The 14776-nt window shown below is 37.7% G+C and overlaps 1 protein-coding gene across 5 annotated transcripts in view; it reads left to right on the top strand.

Moving 5' to 3' along the window:
• LOC118235773 (myelin-associated glycoprotein-like) overlaps positions 1 to 11328 on the top strand; it is a 29767-nt gene extending 18439 nt beyond the window's left edge. The window contains exons 9-12 of one of the 5 annotated variants that reach the window (XM_035433578.1): positions 6682 to 6732; positions 6835 to 6901; positions 8833 to 8906; positions 11242 to 11328. In XM_035433578.1, coding sequence (XP_035289469.1) covers positions 6682 to 6732; positions 6835 to 6901; positions 8833 to 8859 — 145 coding nt within the window. In that variant the 3' untranslated portion in view covers positions 8860 to 8906; positions 11242 to 11328. Of the gene's footprint in view, positions 1 to 5845; positions 5888 to 6681; positions 6902 to 8832; positions 8907 to 11241 lie in introns of those variants that run through there. The other 4 variants (XM_035433570.1, XM_035433615.1, XM_035433606.1 and 1 more) reach the window with 4 other exon arrangements.
• The last annotated feature ends 3448 nt before the right edge of the window (positions 11329 to 14776 follow it).

Below are 14776 nucleotides of genomic sequence, written 5' to 3'. Positions count from 1 at the left end.
TATTAAGTGATAAAAATGGGACAGTTCTATATTCTGCTTGCCAGCTGGCAGAATATGCAGTAGTGAAACTGTAAGAACTGGCATCACTTGTTGTTTCAGGATGACATATGATATCAGAACACATACTGTAAAGCTTACTTTCAAATCTTATGTCCCTCAGGAACACCTGAAATGGCACTACTACCAATGGCTGTGTATACCACTCAGGAACACCTGAAATGGCACTACTACCAATGGCTGTGTATATCACTCAGGAACACCTGAAATGGCACTACTACCAATGGCTGTGTATACCACTCAGGAACACCTGAAATGGCACTACTACCAATGGCTGTGTATATCACTCAGGAACACCTGAAATGGCACTACTAGCTGTGGTATTTTTGGCTCAGTTTATTTTTACAGTTAAATATCTTAAGTGTGATACGAGGGTGCAGGATGAAGTTCATATGAGTGTGTAGGAAATTAGCTCAGTTACAAGGCAGGAAGTTGTCTTTTGTTATTAGGATGTGGTACATGCTGCACATTTTCAGTCAGACCTGACCAGTTGCTTGATCGTGTCTTCATCGGCTGCACAAATCGAATAATCTTGCAAGGATTACAGTGAAACATAATTATCAAAGTGCAGGTATGTATTGATGTGGCTGGGTGCTGATTTTTAAATTATGGGTTGATTATGTTTTAGGCATTTAGGTGTATGCTACCACCTATTAAAAGCCATAATTTGACAACTATTGGCACAATTTAGTTGAAATATTGGATATTTTAGCCTGACATTATGCTCTTTGAATGTGCTGCATTACATTTCATGTGTTAAATTGAATACAAATTAATATTATAGTATTTTTTCCATTACCTTGTGAATGAACTGGCACTAATTGACTGCATATTTTGTGTAATATTGTGTTTACATTGTGCAATTAATTAATTAATTAATTAATTTTATTTCTGGCAGGCGATTTACGTGTTTTTCTTCCTTATGTGGGCTGAGATGATGGTAGGGACACACTGGTAGAGAGATGTTGTAAAGTGAAGTGAACCCAGCAAATTAGCCAGCCCAGTCAAACTGTACAGTTAAACAAACCCAACAAAACAAAGCAGAAAAGAAAAACAAAAATTCTATAACTTTTTTGAAATGTTTGGCGTCAGTAATTTAGGCTTTTTACTTTACTGACATTTAGCAGATTCTCTTATCCAGTTACTTATAATGAAAACTGTGCAAATATGTGGGATTGAATTGCTGTAGAGGGGGAGAGTATGGTTTCAAGAGAGACAGCACATGCAAGAAGTGCAGACTCTGGCAACCTACTGTATAAACAATTCTGCTGAACATTAAACTATGTTACACAAACAAGGACAAACCTGTCCTTACGGCCAGTAGACGACATTAAATGAACAAGAGCAAAGAACCACAGACTCCGGAAACAAAAAAGGAAATAAGCTGCACCTAATCAGGCGATAGCCTTGTGTAGGCCTACTGTTTTTACTGAGATATTAATAGTCATGTGACTTTAAAATACAGATCAGGGTATTATTAATGAAAGATGAAACATTTTACACATACATTTGAAATACATAATCTTTGATACATAAAGTGCAGTATTTTTAAAAATGTTTTTTAATCTTTATCAGTTGTCATGAGTATACATATATTGTTATTTATTGTAGACTATGCTGCAGAACAAATTACCCCAAGGGGATTATAAAGACTCTAACTAACTAACTAACTAACTGGCTGACTGACTAACTAACTAGTAGTATGTTACTTTATTAATGTATGAATGAAACCCGACACAATGCTCATGCTATTAAACGCTGATGCTGCATATGTATGTGGAATGCTGAAGCCTGTATTCAGTCAACATTTTTGTTTACTTTGAAAAACAAATAAATGCAGGAAATAGTTTTTCTTCACAATCTCGGTTTAGCAGATTCATGTTCATGATTGCAGAACTCAGAAAGCTGACTGTAAAAAAAAGAAACAAAACAACACAGGCATCTAAATTTTATCACAAATCCAAGTTAAGGCTTTCATGTATTGTTCTTTTAAAAAATCTTAAAATGTTGATCAAAACATACAGTTGTGTACAATTGTTAAATATTAGCAATAAAAGGCAATATACTGTGCAGCCTTATATTATACATTGTGTTTGTGTAAACAAGAAAATATGTTTTAAAAAATGTATGTCCTTTGTCTCAACAATTGGGGTTTGTTTTACTTGAACCAAATGCCTTCAGCCAAACCTGACCAAGCTTTTAACACTTTGCAGAGTTGTCTTGTATATCACCGTTTCTGCGGTTCAGTTATAAATAACCTGAGTTGATTTTCTTGAGGTTGGGTACACCACAATGGACTATGTTTACTGTCTTTAAAAGTGGCCCTATATCATGCAACTATTTCTTTCTCTTCCACCAGGCAAGGTCTTCGTCTGCATTCATCTGCAATGAGAACACAGGCTTTATGGTTTTATGCCATCTACTCAAATGGTACTGTTTTTATTCTGTTGTTGCTCTTTCAGCTTGTTTACAGGAAGAACATGTCTATTCACAAGTCACGTAGTAGAGGAAGAAAGTTTTTCAGCTTTTCAAGACCAGGTTTGATATGATGTTAGACACTAACTAGTCTGTAGATACTCAGAGCACTAGGTACAATTTATTCAGGAATATGGCAAGCATTGTTGGGCTGAATGGCCTGATCTCGTCATTAATGGAGCATCGCGCAGGTCACGAGAGTCAAGCGCTCCGGCCGAATCAGCTGATGGCTCAGCTGAGTGATGTTCGCATATCACAGTACATTCACTAACAGGGCGGTCTACTTAAACAGCCTCCCTCTACTCATTCGGCTGCTCCTCCTGCATGCAAGCACTGCACGTTGCTTCGTAAATCCCCTCCACCACCCCAGCTCCATCCCCATGCGTCAAGAATTTGCATTCTCCATTCCTATGTGTTAAGAATTGTATTGCTCCATCCTTATGTGTTAAGAAATTGCATTTGCTCCATTCATATGTGTTAAAAACTGCTTTGCTGCTGGATCTGTTCTGTGTGTACCCCTCTAAGGGGGGGTTTGGCTGCTGGCCTCCCGGCCTTATCCACGCAGGCTGCGTGGTTGGCGGGAGAGCTCCAGAACAGAGCCATACCGCCAAACATAACTGTATTGCCTTTATTGTCAATAAAGTTCTACTTGATGACAGTGGTCCTGACAGAATGTTATGTTATGAAATGTTAAGAAAGGTCTTTTGTCCATACTCAAACTGTAACTTGCTTTGCTACTCATTATTGAAATTAGGAGAGAGTTCAGAGATTTCACTTAATCGGTGATAAGTACACGCCTCATTATTGGCACTGAATGATTCTTGTTCACTTTGACATGAATAAAAGAAAAATGCTAAATTACTTATATTTGTTGAAGCCAAAATGGATTTGATTTGGGTGTTGGTGGTATTCCAAAAAAAAAAAAAATACAAAAAAACACAACTGGCCTTGGTGGTTACGTGTCACCTGCACTTTTTAGCCAATAATATGTTAAAAGCTCAGGCTTGCCTAATTCAGTCAAGGTGATTGTAGCTACAATATCTGAAAGATGATGAAATCTAGATAATTAAGGGCAAAATAGCAGAGAACAGAACTTTCTGCAGTTGCCTGTGGCTTACATGGGGCGGAAGTGCAGTATAATGGGTAAGGCACTGGGCTTGTAACCTAAAGGTCACAGGTTCGATTCTCAGGTAGGACACTGCTGTTGTACCCTTGAGCAAGGTACTTAATCTGCATTGCTTCAGTATATATCCAGCTGTATAAAAGAATGCAATGTAAAAAAAAAAAAAAGTTGTGTAAGTCGTTCTAAATATGATCATCTGATAAAGGCCTGTAATGTAATATTCAAATTTATTTTGAAATAAAAACATTGACACATAAATGTGACTATTTTTTTTTTTGTTTACACTTACTTGAGCTCAATTAGTTAATCAGCGGGATACAAAGACACAGATTAACATGTAGATTATTTTTTCTCTTTTAGAAAGAGACTAAAATGGCTGACCATATACATTTTGGCTAATTTGGAAAAAATGTTGCCAAGAAATTCAGAATCAAATCTAGGAGTAAAAATGACGAAAAACTAAAATTTTTACATTACATTCATTTAGCAGATGCTTTTATCCAAAGCGACGTACAAAAGTGCATATCATGGTCATTGGACAAATACAAAACACAGGTTCAATAAGGTACAATACTCATTTCGTACAGCTATTTCTACCCAAGAGCACACTTCACACCATTTTAAAGTCTGTATGGAACATAATCTCATAATGTCACACTGTGATTGTGTTTTTTTTCCAGTGCTAAATGTGCACGCGGCTTCATGGACTGCAGAAATACCAGAAACAATCTCAGCACTGCTGGGGTCATGTGTCGTGGTTCCCTGCAAGTTCAATTACCCAGATCCCCCAAAAAAGCCTCCAGCAATGACAGGAATATGGCATATGACCAACTACCAACTCATTTACCACCCAGACTCCTCCAAAGTGATGGAAGAATTCAGGGGCCGGACAAATTTGATTGGGGCTCTTGCAAGGAAGAACTGTTCACTGAGAATTAATCACCTGAAAAAAAAGGACAATGGCCCATTTATTTTTAGGATAGAGATTTGTGACTTTAATAAGGCCTCTTACAAAGAGAATATGGTCTCCATTGATGTCCAAGGTGCGTTTGCAGAAGTGTTCTCCATGTGGCTTATTTTTAAAATCATGAGTATATACTGATGAGATCCTGCGTTAAAGTCATTGTGAAACATAAGCACTTCCTTTTAGGTCTGTGCACTTTGGCTGTTGAAAGCCCCACTGCATGCTTGAGACCAGCTGTGATTGGAAATATGTTTTCATGGCTTTATTCTCTAGAAATGTGACAGCTCACTTTGTTGACCAAAAACTGAAAATGATTCATTGGGATCTTGTAGTTTACAGATGGCGGTTTATTAGATGCTTGTTTTCACTTGACTACAGACTATCCAGCCTCCCCATTGCTGACCGTGAGCAGGGAGGTCAAAGCAGGTGACGCTGTGACTGCTTCCTGCTCTGTGTCTCACTCCTGTCCCACGGAGCTGCCTCACCTGATCTGGAGCCGCAGTGGAACAACCACCATCCAATCAGAGGAGCTGCCCAATGGCCAATGGAGAGTGACTTCAAGCCTGACTTTCACTGCCACAAACTCTGACCACAACCAGCACTTGACTTGCACAGCAAAGTATCAGCAGGTCACATCTGTGCAATCTTCTAAAATTTTGAATGTGGCATGTAAGTGGGATAATTTATTTATTTATTTTACATGTTTTTGCACAATGCCTGAAGTATTTCACAATATTCTTCAATATGAGAACTAACACATTTTGATAGCAACTTATTCTGAGGCAAAATGTTTGATACTGCTATAATAAGATAAGATAGAATTGTTCTCTATCTGGATATGCATCACATGAAATATGAGATAATTTACTACTGTTTGTATGCTGTGTTTCAAAAGGAACGGGATTATGTTTAGATGGACCAGGAAATCGAAAGTTCATTGCCTGCTGCGAAGCCTTCTTTTTTACTGGTTTCGTTTCTTTTTGCTCCTATAAATGTCCCTCTGCTTTCTCAACTTTTTGACATGCCTTTTGTGTTTAATATAGAATATCCCCTGAATCTGGGCTGGCTGTTGTTTGGATGAATTTAAAACAAAATGCAAGCGCTCAGAGGATGTCACATCAAAGGCCTACCAACCTACGTTCATTTTTTAGTATAAGAAATCGCTAATTAAAATGTGGCAAATGAAATATGTATAACATTTTTTTTTTTGCTTTTAATCTTCAAAGTGTGGAAGTAAAGATAAACCCTGTCTACTCAACTGCAGGCCTGTAAGTCTCCAAAGTATGCAACAGAAAAAATGTGCATATTTAGTATAGACAAAAATTAATACTATTAATTAACAGCAAACAGTAACTAGCTGTATAATTAACTAGCTATATAATTAAATGCCATCCAAAAGAAGAATTTAATTATATAACTAGGTTTCATGCTATGCTCACTACCAATTTCTACCTAGTCATAGATTTTCTCAAATGCTTGAACTCATTTTTTGAAACAAGTTTTCAAAAGTTTTTGGAACAATTATCACGAGCCACGAAACAACTGCCTTTTTCTGGATAGCAAAATCCATTTTTTAAATACAATCATTTTTTCAAAACTGCAAATTTATTCTTAAAAATCACCTCAAGAATGTACATACAGATATGCAGGCAAGCATGCAAATTTGACAAGGATGATTTCAGTTTAAAAAGTAGGTAATAGCTCCAGACAATCATACTGACATGTCTGGCACAGGTTTTTAAGGCATGTCAACAAATTGTAGTCTGACTCTTGACTGGTGTAACCCACTACAGCTCTTTCTTAATGTGGCAAACGTTCACATTTTCCACATGAAATATGAGCTGAACCAGTAGCAACTGGTGCCGTGGGAGTGGGGTACTACACACACTATCTAGGCACTAGGCAGTGGAGATTTCAGTAGGCGGTCAATAGTCCTGACTTCTGTTAATTAACTGTCTGGCTCACGGTGTATTTTGTATGACAACTAATGTGCATGGGGGTTGCCGTGGCGATGGGCTAGGGTGTGTAATACCATTGTCATTTTCTTGTTTTATTTTCACAGCGATGACCAGCATGTGGGAATACAGGAAAACATGGGGCCAGCCAAATACTGGTAGGGCTCTAAAGTACACAGAAGTAAAATATTCAGACTCATAATCTGATTAAACATAAATGAATAATGCTGAATTGGACGGTCTGAAATGCCATCTAGCAGCAGGAGACAGGGGCCCGGTGAAGATCCGTCCTCTCCTGGTGGTGACAACATTTATGTCAACAGTGGGGTGAGTTCAATAATGTAATGTCTCTTGTTAGCACATGAAAGGAATAATATACTATTTTAGATTAAGTGAGCCGTCAATTCTAGAACTATTGACACCCTTCATGAAAGTGAGCAGAATGACTGTAAAAAATTAAAGCATACAGTAGGTCATATTTTCGGCTATAACGTAAGGGGGGGCCACACGCTGTTATCTTAACACAATTTTTCAGACACAAAAAGTTTTTATTGAGTAATACAATTTTTTTCTGCAGAACATACAGTAGGTTTCAAAATGACTGGCATGCCTATGATTAATATCTGGTTAAGCCTCCCCCGGAGAGGATAACAGCACTGAGTCTAGTTCCTGTAACGTCTGACACTGTTGGAGACATGGGGTTAAATTGGGATTTGGGAGGTGGGTGGACCCCGAGATCCGGTGGGAGGTGGGTGAAAAAAGGTACAAACCAATGAATGTCTCAGCTCAAAATAGTTGTATCTTTAATGTATTGTGCACATAATTGTTTTAAAAAGAATGTATACTATTGATGCAAGATTTACATAATGTATTTCAAGTAATGGAAAAAAACTTTCCATTAAACTAATCATTGATCTCAAACTGTTTTAATTAAGTTTCAGTGATTAACAAGCATGCAACATCTGACTAATCAACTGGAAAGGGACATAGCTTCTTCGCATTGTGTTAGGGAGATTAAATGATAAATGTGATTTAGAAAAATCCGTTTTAATCACTAAGCAGTGGCGGAATCTTCCCCTGAATTTCCTTGAGTATCAATACAATTAATCCACAAAATAGGCTACTCAACACTATCATATATAGCCAGCTCTCCCCAAATAGGCAGTTTTAGCGAGTAGCCTATGCCTTATTTTCATTTGCAGTACGAAATTGTGCACATTATTTGCGAATTCATGCACTTCCTTCTCCGCACTCGTATTCATGGAAAATATCTGCAATTCGTAGATTGTAAACAAAATTGAAGTGCAGGTTTTGTTTTTGCTGGTTATTCTGAAAGCTAACACGGTAGATAACAGACTGGTGTATCTTGTTTGTTAAGTGTAGACTACTTGGTGATTAAAATTTTTAACGGATAAATTGAATTTATGATTTAATCCCCCTAACATGGTATGAAGATGCTGTGTTAGGTTACTTGCCATTTGATTAATCCGATCGTTGGCACGCTTGATTATAAAGGAAAATTACTAAAACAGGCTGCGATCAATGATTAGTTTAAATTAAAGTTTTGCGCCCCACCGATTTTCAACTCACCAGTTGCCGCTGAATTTAAACCTTATGTATGTGGGAAATATTCAATCCCAGCTTAGCTGCTGACCAGCAACCTGCTGATTTTGCTCAAGCAATCAAAGTTGCTGTTAATAATAGCCGGCGTTCGTGGGGGCTGTTTATTCATCTCTCTTTAAAATGTTGCATAGATGAAATTACATGTTAATGAAATTACCTACCGCATCCGCTTCCAAACAATCAAGACAATCAACGATATTGTTCTTTCTGTGCCTGTCTATACAAACGACTGTTCCTCCTGAGTTTTTTCCTTCGGATTTTTGATTGGTTGAGTGAGTAACTGGCTAGAGGGGACACATGGACTGGAGCCTACGAAAATGGACTGGATTGGCATAGTTATTTGTAAAACTGCTGGTAAAATTATTTATTTATTTACCAAAGGTGGGTGGACACCGTCCACCTACGTTCACCCCCAATTTAACCCCTGGTTGGAGAACACTTTTGGAGGGATATTGGACCTCTCCTCCATGCAGATAAATTTGAGATCCTTGATATTTTTAGGTTTGTGGACCTTGTGGACTTCTCTCTTAAATTCAGACCACAAGTTTCCAATAGGGTTTAAGTCCAGAGACTGAGATGGTCATTGCAAAACATTGATTTTGTGTTCATGCAATCATTTCTGTGTTTATTTTTAGGTATGTTTGGGGTCATTGTCTTGTTGAAAGGTCCATCTACGGCCAAGTCTCAACCTCCTGGCAGAGACAAACAGGTTTTAAGCTAAAATATCCTAGTACTTAGCATCAGTCATCTTCCACCATATTTTTCTGTGTTGCCCCAGTGTTTTTGAGAAAAATTATATTAGTTAAAAAAAAAACAAGTATTTTTTAAGAATTATGTTTATTTGAGTAAAAGCAGTTTCCCCAAATGTTTCATCAGAAATTTTGGAACACAATGTGCATTTTTTATTCTATTATTCTATTCATTTGGTTGTTTTCATGGAGGGTGCAGATAAGCTGAGTGTATGTTTTTCATTTCCTCAGGCAGTTCTACGTATTCTTAGATACTTCTTGATAATGAGCCTGCTTTAAAATAGCTGGTCGAGGGGACTTTTGGAAGGAAGTACCCTTCAGAGAACTCAGAAGCAGCTTGTACCATGATGTCATTTTTACTGAGCCTGTTCCTGTTACAGACCTGCCAACCTTGGGAAAATATTTTGCATACCACAATAGTCTTAGTTCACATGCTTTCGCACCACTTCGCTTTGCACGCACACACGCACACACAAGCCTTTCTTCATAATTCCAGTTCTGACTGTTAAAGTGATCAGGCAAAATTGTATAATTTGACATGATTCTAAAATATCGCTTGCACTGCACTGGGCTATATTATAATATACTTTCAAGTCAAAAGTTTGAGTACACCTGCTTAAAACAATTTTTTCATGATTAATATTTCATTATATGATATGTGTGCTTTTACAAACTGATAATCATAAGTGAATTGCATTCACTTATTTAATAAAAATGGAAGTAATTTATTTTGTATATTGTAACATATGTTTTCATTTTCAAGTATTTACAGAAACGTATGTTGTAATGTAAAAAAAGCTTATGTTGCGATGTAAAACACTGTCAATTATGAATAAAACCAAGTTTCTGTTCATGATTTCCATTTTTATTTAATAATTAAATTATTGAATCAGCTTATACAGGCACACATCATATAGGCCTAATGAAAAAAATAGTATTCAACTGAAAAATTATCTCGGAATGTAGGTAACTAGAGGTTTAGCCAAATTATTACCTGAAGCTCCTTGGTGGCTAATGTCAAAATCATAATTGCACAATGTGCAAAATGCATGGTGCGGAAGTTTTGAGGGGCGGAGCCACGGCCATTGCTCCCGATATTTTGCGAGGAACTTCTGGGGGGCATGGACTCGCTTCTTTTTAGTAGGTCTGCTGCTCTCTCTCTCGCCTTGAAGTATCCTCGTCATCTGACGTCATGATTATTTTCTAACTGCAAGGCTGGTCGGGTGACTGGCTGCAATAATAGGAATTATTTGCTACGTTAGCCGTCTATAGTCAAACACCTTTGCAAAACTTTGCTTCAACACAGCGTGCGCGATTCAAAGTTTGAACAGGGAGTCTCCGTAGCGTTTGAGTTACTGCAGCTAAATTACTCCATCAGTTATTCACACGTCTCGTAACGAGGCTAAATCGCATGCGAGCTACTACTACGACTAACTATATACACAAATTTATCTCATTAGGATATACCCCTTGAAATGCATCATCTCGTAAAGTTACCGAACAAATTTTACCGTTTTATATGTTAACATTACGTTCACATATTTGTGCTTGATTATTACTCCCCACTTCCCATTTTACCTCAGCAATGCAGCGTTACGCCTCGGTGGATAATAAAGTACCGCTGCGTATCAAATTCCTCGTATGTGTAAATGTACTTGGCAATAAATTCGATTCTGATTCTGATTCTGATTCTGATCAGTGGATGTTGAGTGGGTCGTGGAGGGGTTACAGAACCACAATGTCGTAGCATCTGGTTCAATCCGATGTCGTTTAAATACCGAATAAATGTACGGTATTGTTTTGCATTCATTAGTTGTTTTTCGTAATTAAATTACAATAATATATATATATATATATATATATATATATATATATATATAAAAATATATATATTTTTTTTTAAATTTTTTTTTTTGCGTAGTTTCAGCTGGCATTTCGTACCTGCGTATTTTGACCAAGAATTGCGTGGTTGGTACACAAAATGCGTGCAGGTTGGCAGGTCTGCTGTTATTTCATAGCATTAAATTCACCATTGTAAATGTACATATTAGTTTTTTAAATATTGTGTAGGCCCTGTGTGCCTGGTGTGAAATAGTGTCTAATTGCATTGTCCATAGGAAATAGTTTCAACAAAAAGTATTAATAGAGGTCATTTTTGCACAGTAATGGGGTAGTGCACACATGCACAACCCATAACATCACTATACAAGCTTTTCTGGAGCTGCAGGAAGTATAACTTCTGTGCATTTGTGTCTGCAATGAAATGGTTTCACTGTGTTCCTTTTCTGTTTCCAGACACCATATTTTGAAGAAGAAGAAGAAGAAGAGGTGGATTATGAGAATTGTTTTAAAGAGGACGTTTATGCAAACATGTATGTAGGAATTTTGATTGTAATTCTTCATGCACACATTTCACATATGATACTTTTTTATCGGATATAGCTTGTGCGCGATGTGGTTAAGGCTTGTGATTTCTGTCAGCACGACAGAAATAGGCGTTTGTTATCGAACGGCCATGAAGATGGAGGTTTTGGCTGTGGTATAACAAGAATCATAAGAACCGTTTATTCTGTTCTGTAGTACGTGTGCTGGGTGTGGAAAGGGTCCTTTTGATTTTTTAACGGTACATCAATTGATGTCTTATTTCAATATTGTTTATTCATTTTGCCATATACTGCTTTGCATTGTCACCAAGTATATTACTATAATCAAGAGCGAAACATTCATATTTAATTAATTGATTATTTAGTGTTCTGAGAATATCCTTGCTGCAATAAAGGGGTCAGCTTTTTGTTAGAGGGGTCAGCTTTTGTGATAAATATATGGCCCTTGTATGATGTGCTTCTATCTGTAGATCCTACCAGAAAATGTAAGTGTCTGCAAATTGTGTATGGATTTGATAAAGTAAAGCCGAATTTGTTTAATAAAAGATTAAACACAGATACAGCACAATTATTTTTGTCATTTTTATTGATTAAAAGTACAAGTACATAGGTTTGTGCATGACAGGAAAAAGCTAAATCATCTGAAATAATATAAAAATTAAATCTTTGGACGATGTTTCTTATTCAGATCAACATGCACAATGACATTATAACACTTCTCCGTGTACAAGATTTGTATGTCCATGTATAAGAAAAGGATTGGCTTCCTATTGAATATCCAGCTGCAGTGCTCTTGTAAAAAATAAAATAAAATAAAATAAATTTAAGTAAATATAGGTGGTGGTTATAGTATGATTATATGTATGGCTTGACAGCTCCTGAGTTACTGCATTCAACACTGGGGGAGTGGCATCTAGGGTACCTGTGTACCTGTTTCATTCTAATCAGAGGCATCTTCCACATGTATACACATCATCTTCCTCTCCAACCTGCTGGACCGAGAACAAAAATCAGATTCCAGTGGTTTTTCCAAAAGTGAAATTAGCTTATTTAGTTTAATTTTAGGGATTAAACTGAATATTATACAGGTGTGGTATAAGGTTTATGGCATATTATTGAATAAATGGTAATACTGTCTTTGAATGGTCCTTCTTAAGATTTGCACTAGTCCTTCATTAGTCTGGACGAACGCATGTACTTTCTGGGGCAAAAGCGGAAGCTTCCCTATTGGTTAATCGAACTGTCTGTCTCAGTGTGCCGGCTCTCCTGGGGTCCCCCCCCCCCCTTCTAATCTGTCCTTCTAATGAATGTGTCGCCCTTCATTTTTCGATTAGTTATTTCATTTTAAATGTCTAACGTTAGAAACAAAGACCTATTTTTTTTTAGCGCAAGTCCACATAGTAGTACGGTTTCCGGTTTTTTCTTCGAGAAGAAGCGAAGCAAAACATTCCAAAACATTCCGATGAAACCAAACTTAGCGATGAAATCGAACAAACTAACGTCTGCTAGCTTTTGTTTGATGCAATATCGGTGTAATAATGAGGTGCATTGTTCCCAGTTGTTATAATGCCCCCGTTAAACTTGCCTTGAAAGCACGTTTTCATAGTTTTCGATGCGATGCAACTTTGTGCCAGACATGGCTGGATGTAATCAGGCGCATACATCAGGGGCGACATAGCTCAGGAGGTAAGAGCAGTTGTCTGGCAGTCGGAGGGTTGCCGGTTCAAACCCCACCCTGGGCATGTCGAAGTGTCCTTGAGCAAGACACCTAACCCCTAACTGCTCAGGCGAATGAGAGGCATCAATTGTAAAGCGCTTTGGATAAAAGCACTATATAAATGCAGTCCATTTACCATTTACATGTATATGTCTATGATCAAACGCCCCAACATAACAGCCGAAGAAGTTTGCAAACTAGGACTAAGGGTATGCAGCGACTACCTTCAAGGCACCGACTACCAAGGTGACCGTCTGAAGCCTGGAGCTGTACCCACCCTTTTCCCATCGTTGGTCGAACCGCTCGAGGTAGGTACTATGCGGGCTTATTAACGCTATCGCGTCTGTCTGTGATACAAACCACCGTTTGTCCGGGGAATAGCCTGTGGTTCCTCAACCTCGGCCCGCTCCTGACTCGCTCTCGCACGATCAGCCTGCAAATTAGCCAGCTCTTCTTCTGTGTATTCCGGCTCGAATCGATAGGGCACAACAATCCCATGATCAAAAACAAAATCTCCTTCGTCCTCAGACATTTTCAGTTTCGCTAACTAGTAGCCATAACACTATTTCTACGACCAACCTAATGTTATTGCAAGTACGCCCACATCAGAAGTCGCACAATGAAATGCATCCTCGAGTTCGACACTAAACTGCCTGGGTCTACTTCCTGCATTTATAAAGGAAAAAAACGAAACATCGTAAAATATTAACACAATGAAATAACTAATTAAAAAATGAAGGGCGACACATTCATTAGAAGGACAATATCAGTCATGAGAAGCAGAAGTGTTATAAAGTGAAATTCCTCTTTAAGCAATACATTCATAAATACCTATGTTAATAAAAGAGCTACATAGAGATCTGGGCATGTGGTGTGCTATGTCAATGCAAATGTAGCAAGTGACATTACTGTGACAAGCTTAGTGACAGAAAATGTGCTTATTTGTGGTCATTGACATGTGCATTTATGAATGTCTATGTCTATGTGTACTGCTTATGAAGGGCTTATATATCTCCTTAGGACCATTCATAAAAGTTGTGTCTAAAGAAACACGCTGTAGAAAAGAATACCAGACCAACTTAAACATTTTTGAACTACAGCAATCAAACTGATTTAGCGACAGTTGAGATCGTTTACTGTGTAATGTTATGTACAATCAAATCTAACAGTTTTAGTGTTGTCTGTTCCTCCCAGTAGTACGTCTAAGTGCTAGACTTAGCTGGCAGCTTGTAACCTGACAAGATGTCCACTCTGCCTTGTACTGGCCTTCCATTAGAGTGTTGTTTCCTGATCTATGCAACCATTTGCCTGCTGTATGTCTCTCTGGTAGAGAGCATCAGTAATGCATGATGTAATGCGTGATGTACATCTGTGAGAGCACCCTTATACATACCCCAATATTACCATACATCTGTTCATCGTTTACATAAAATCCACTGTTGATGCTTTTTTCCTCCTTTCTAAAAAAACAAAAACAAATGAAAGAATATTTAGGTCCAATTCAATTCGGGTATTAATATTTTCTTTTTACACTTAAAGGGAACAATGAGTTTTTAAAAAATCAGTTTGGCACTTTGTGTTTTTTGATACAGATAAAATGCAGTCAATGTCAGTGGTTTCCAAACCTCTCCACAGGGACCCACAGCCAGATCCAGGTATCGATGTGTTCCCCCTCAAGCACACCTGATTTCATATTACAAATTATAACCCAAAATCCAGTTTTCCTGTG

The sequence above is a fragment of the Anguilla anguilla genome, chromosome 1 (assembly GCF_013347855.1).
Source record: "Anguilla anguilla isolate fAngAng1 chromosome 1, fAngAng1.pri, whole genome shotgun sequence".
NCBI classification, from domain to species: Eukaryota; Metazoa; Chordata; class Actinopteri; order Anguilliformes; family Anguillidae; genus Anguilla; species Anguilla anguilla.
The sequence above is the reverse complement of the archived record's forward strand: the minus strand, read 5'-3'. Positions and strand labels throughout refer to the sequence as shown.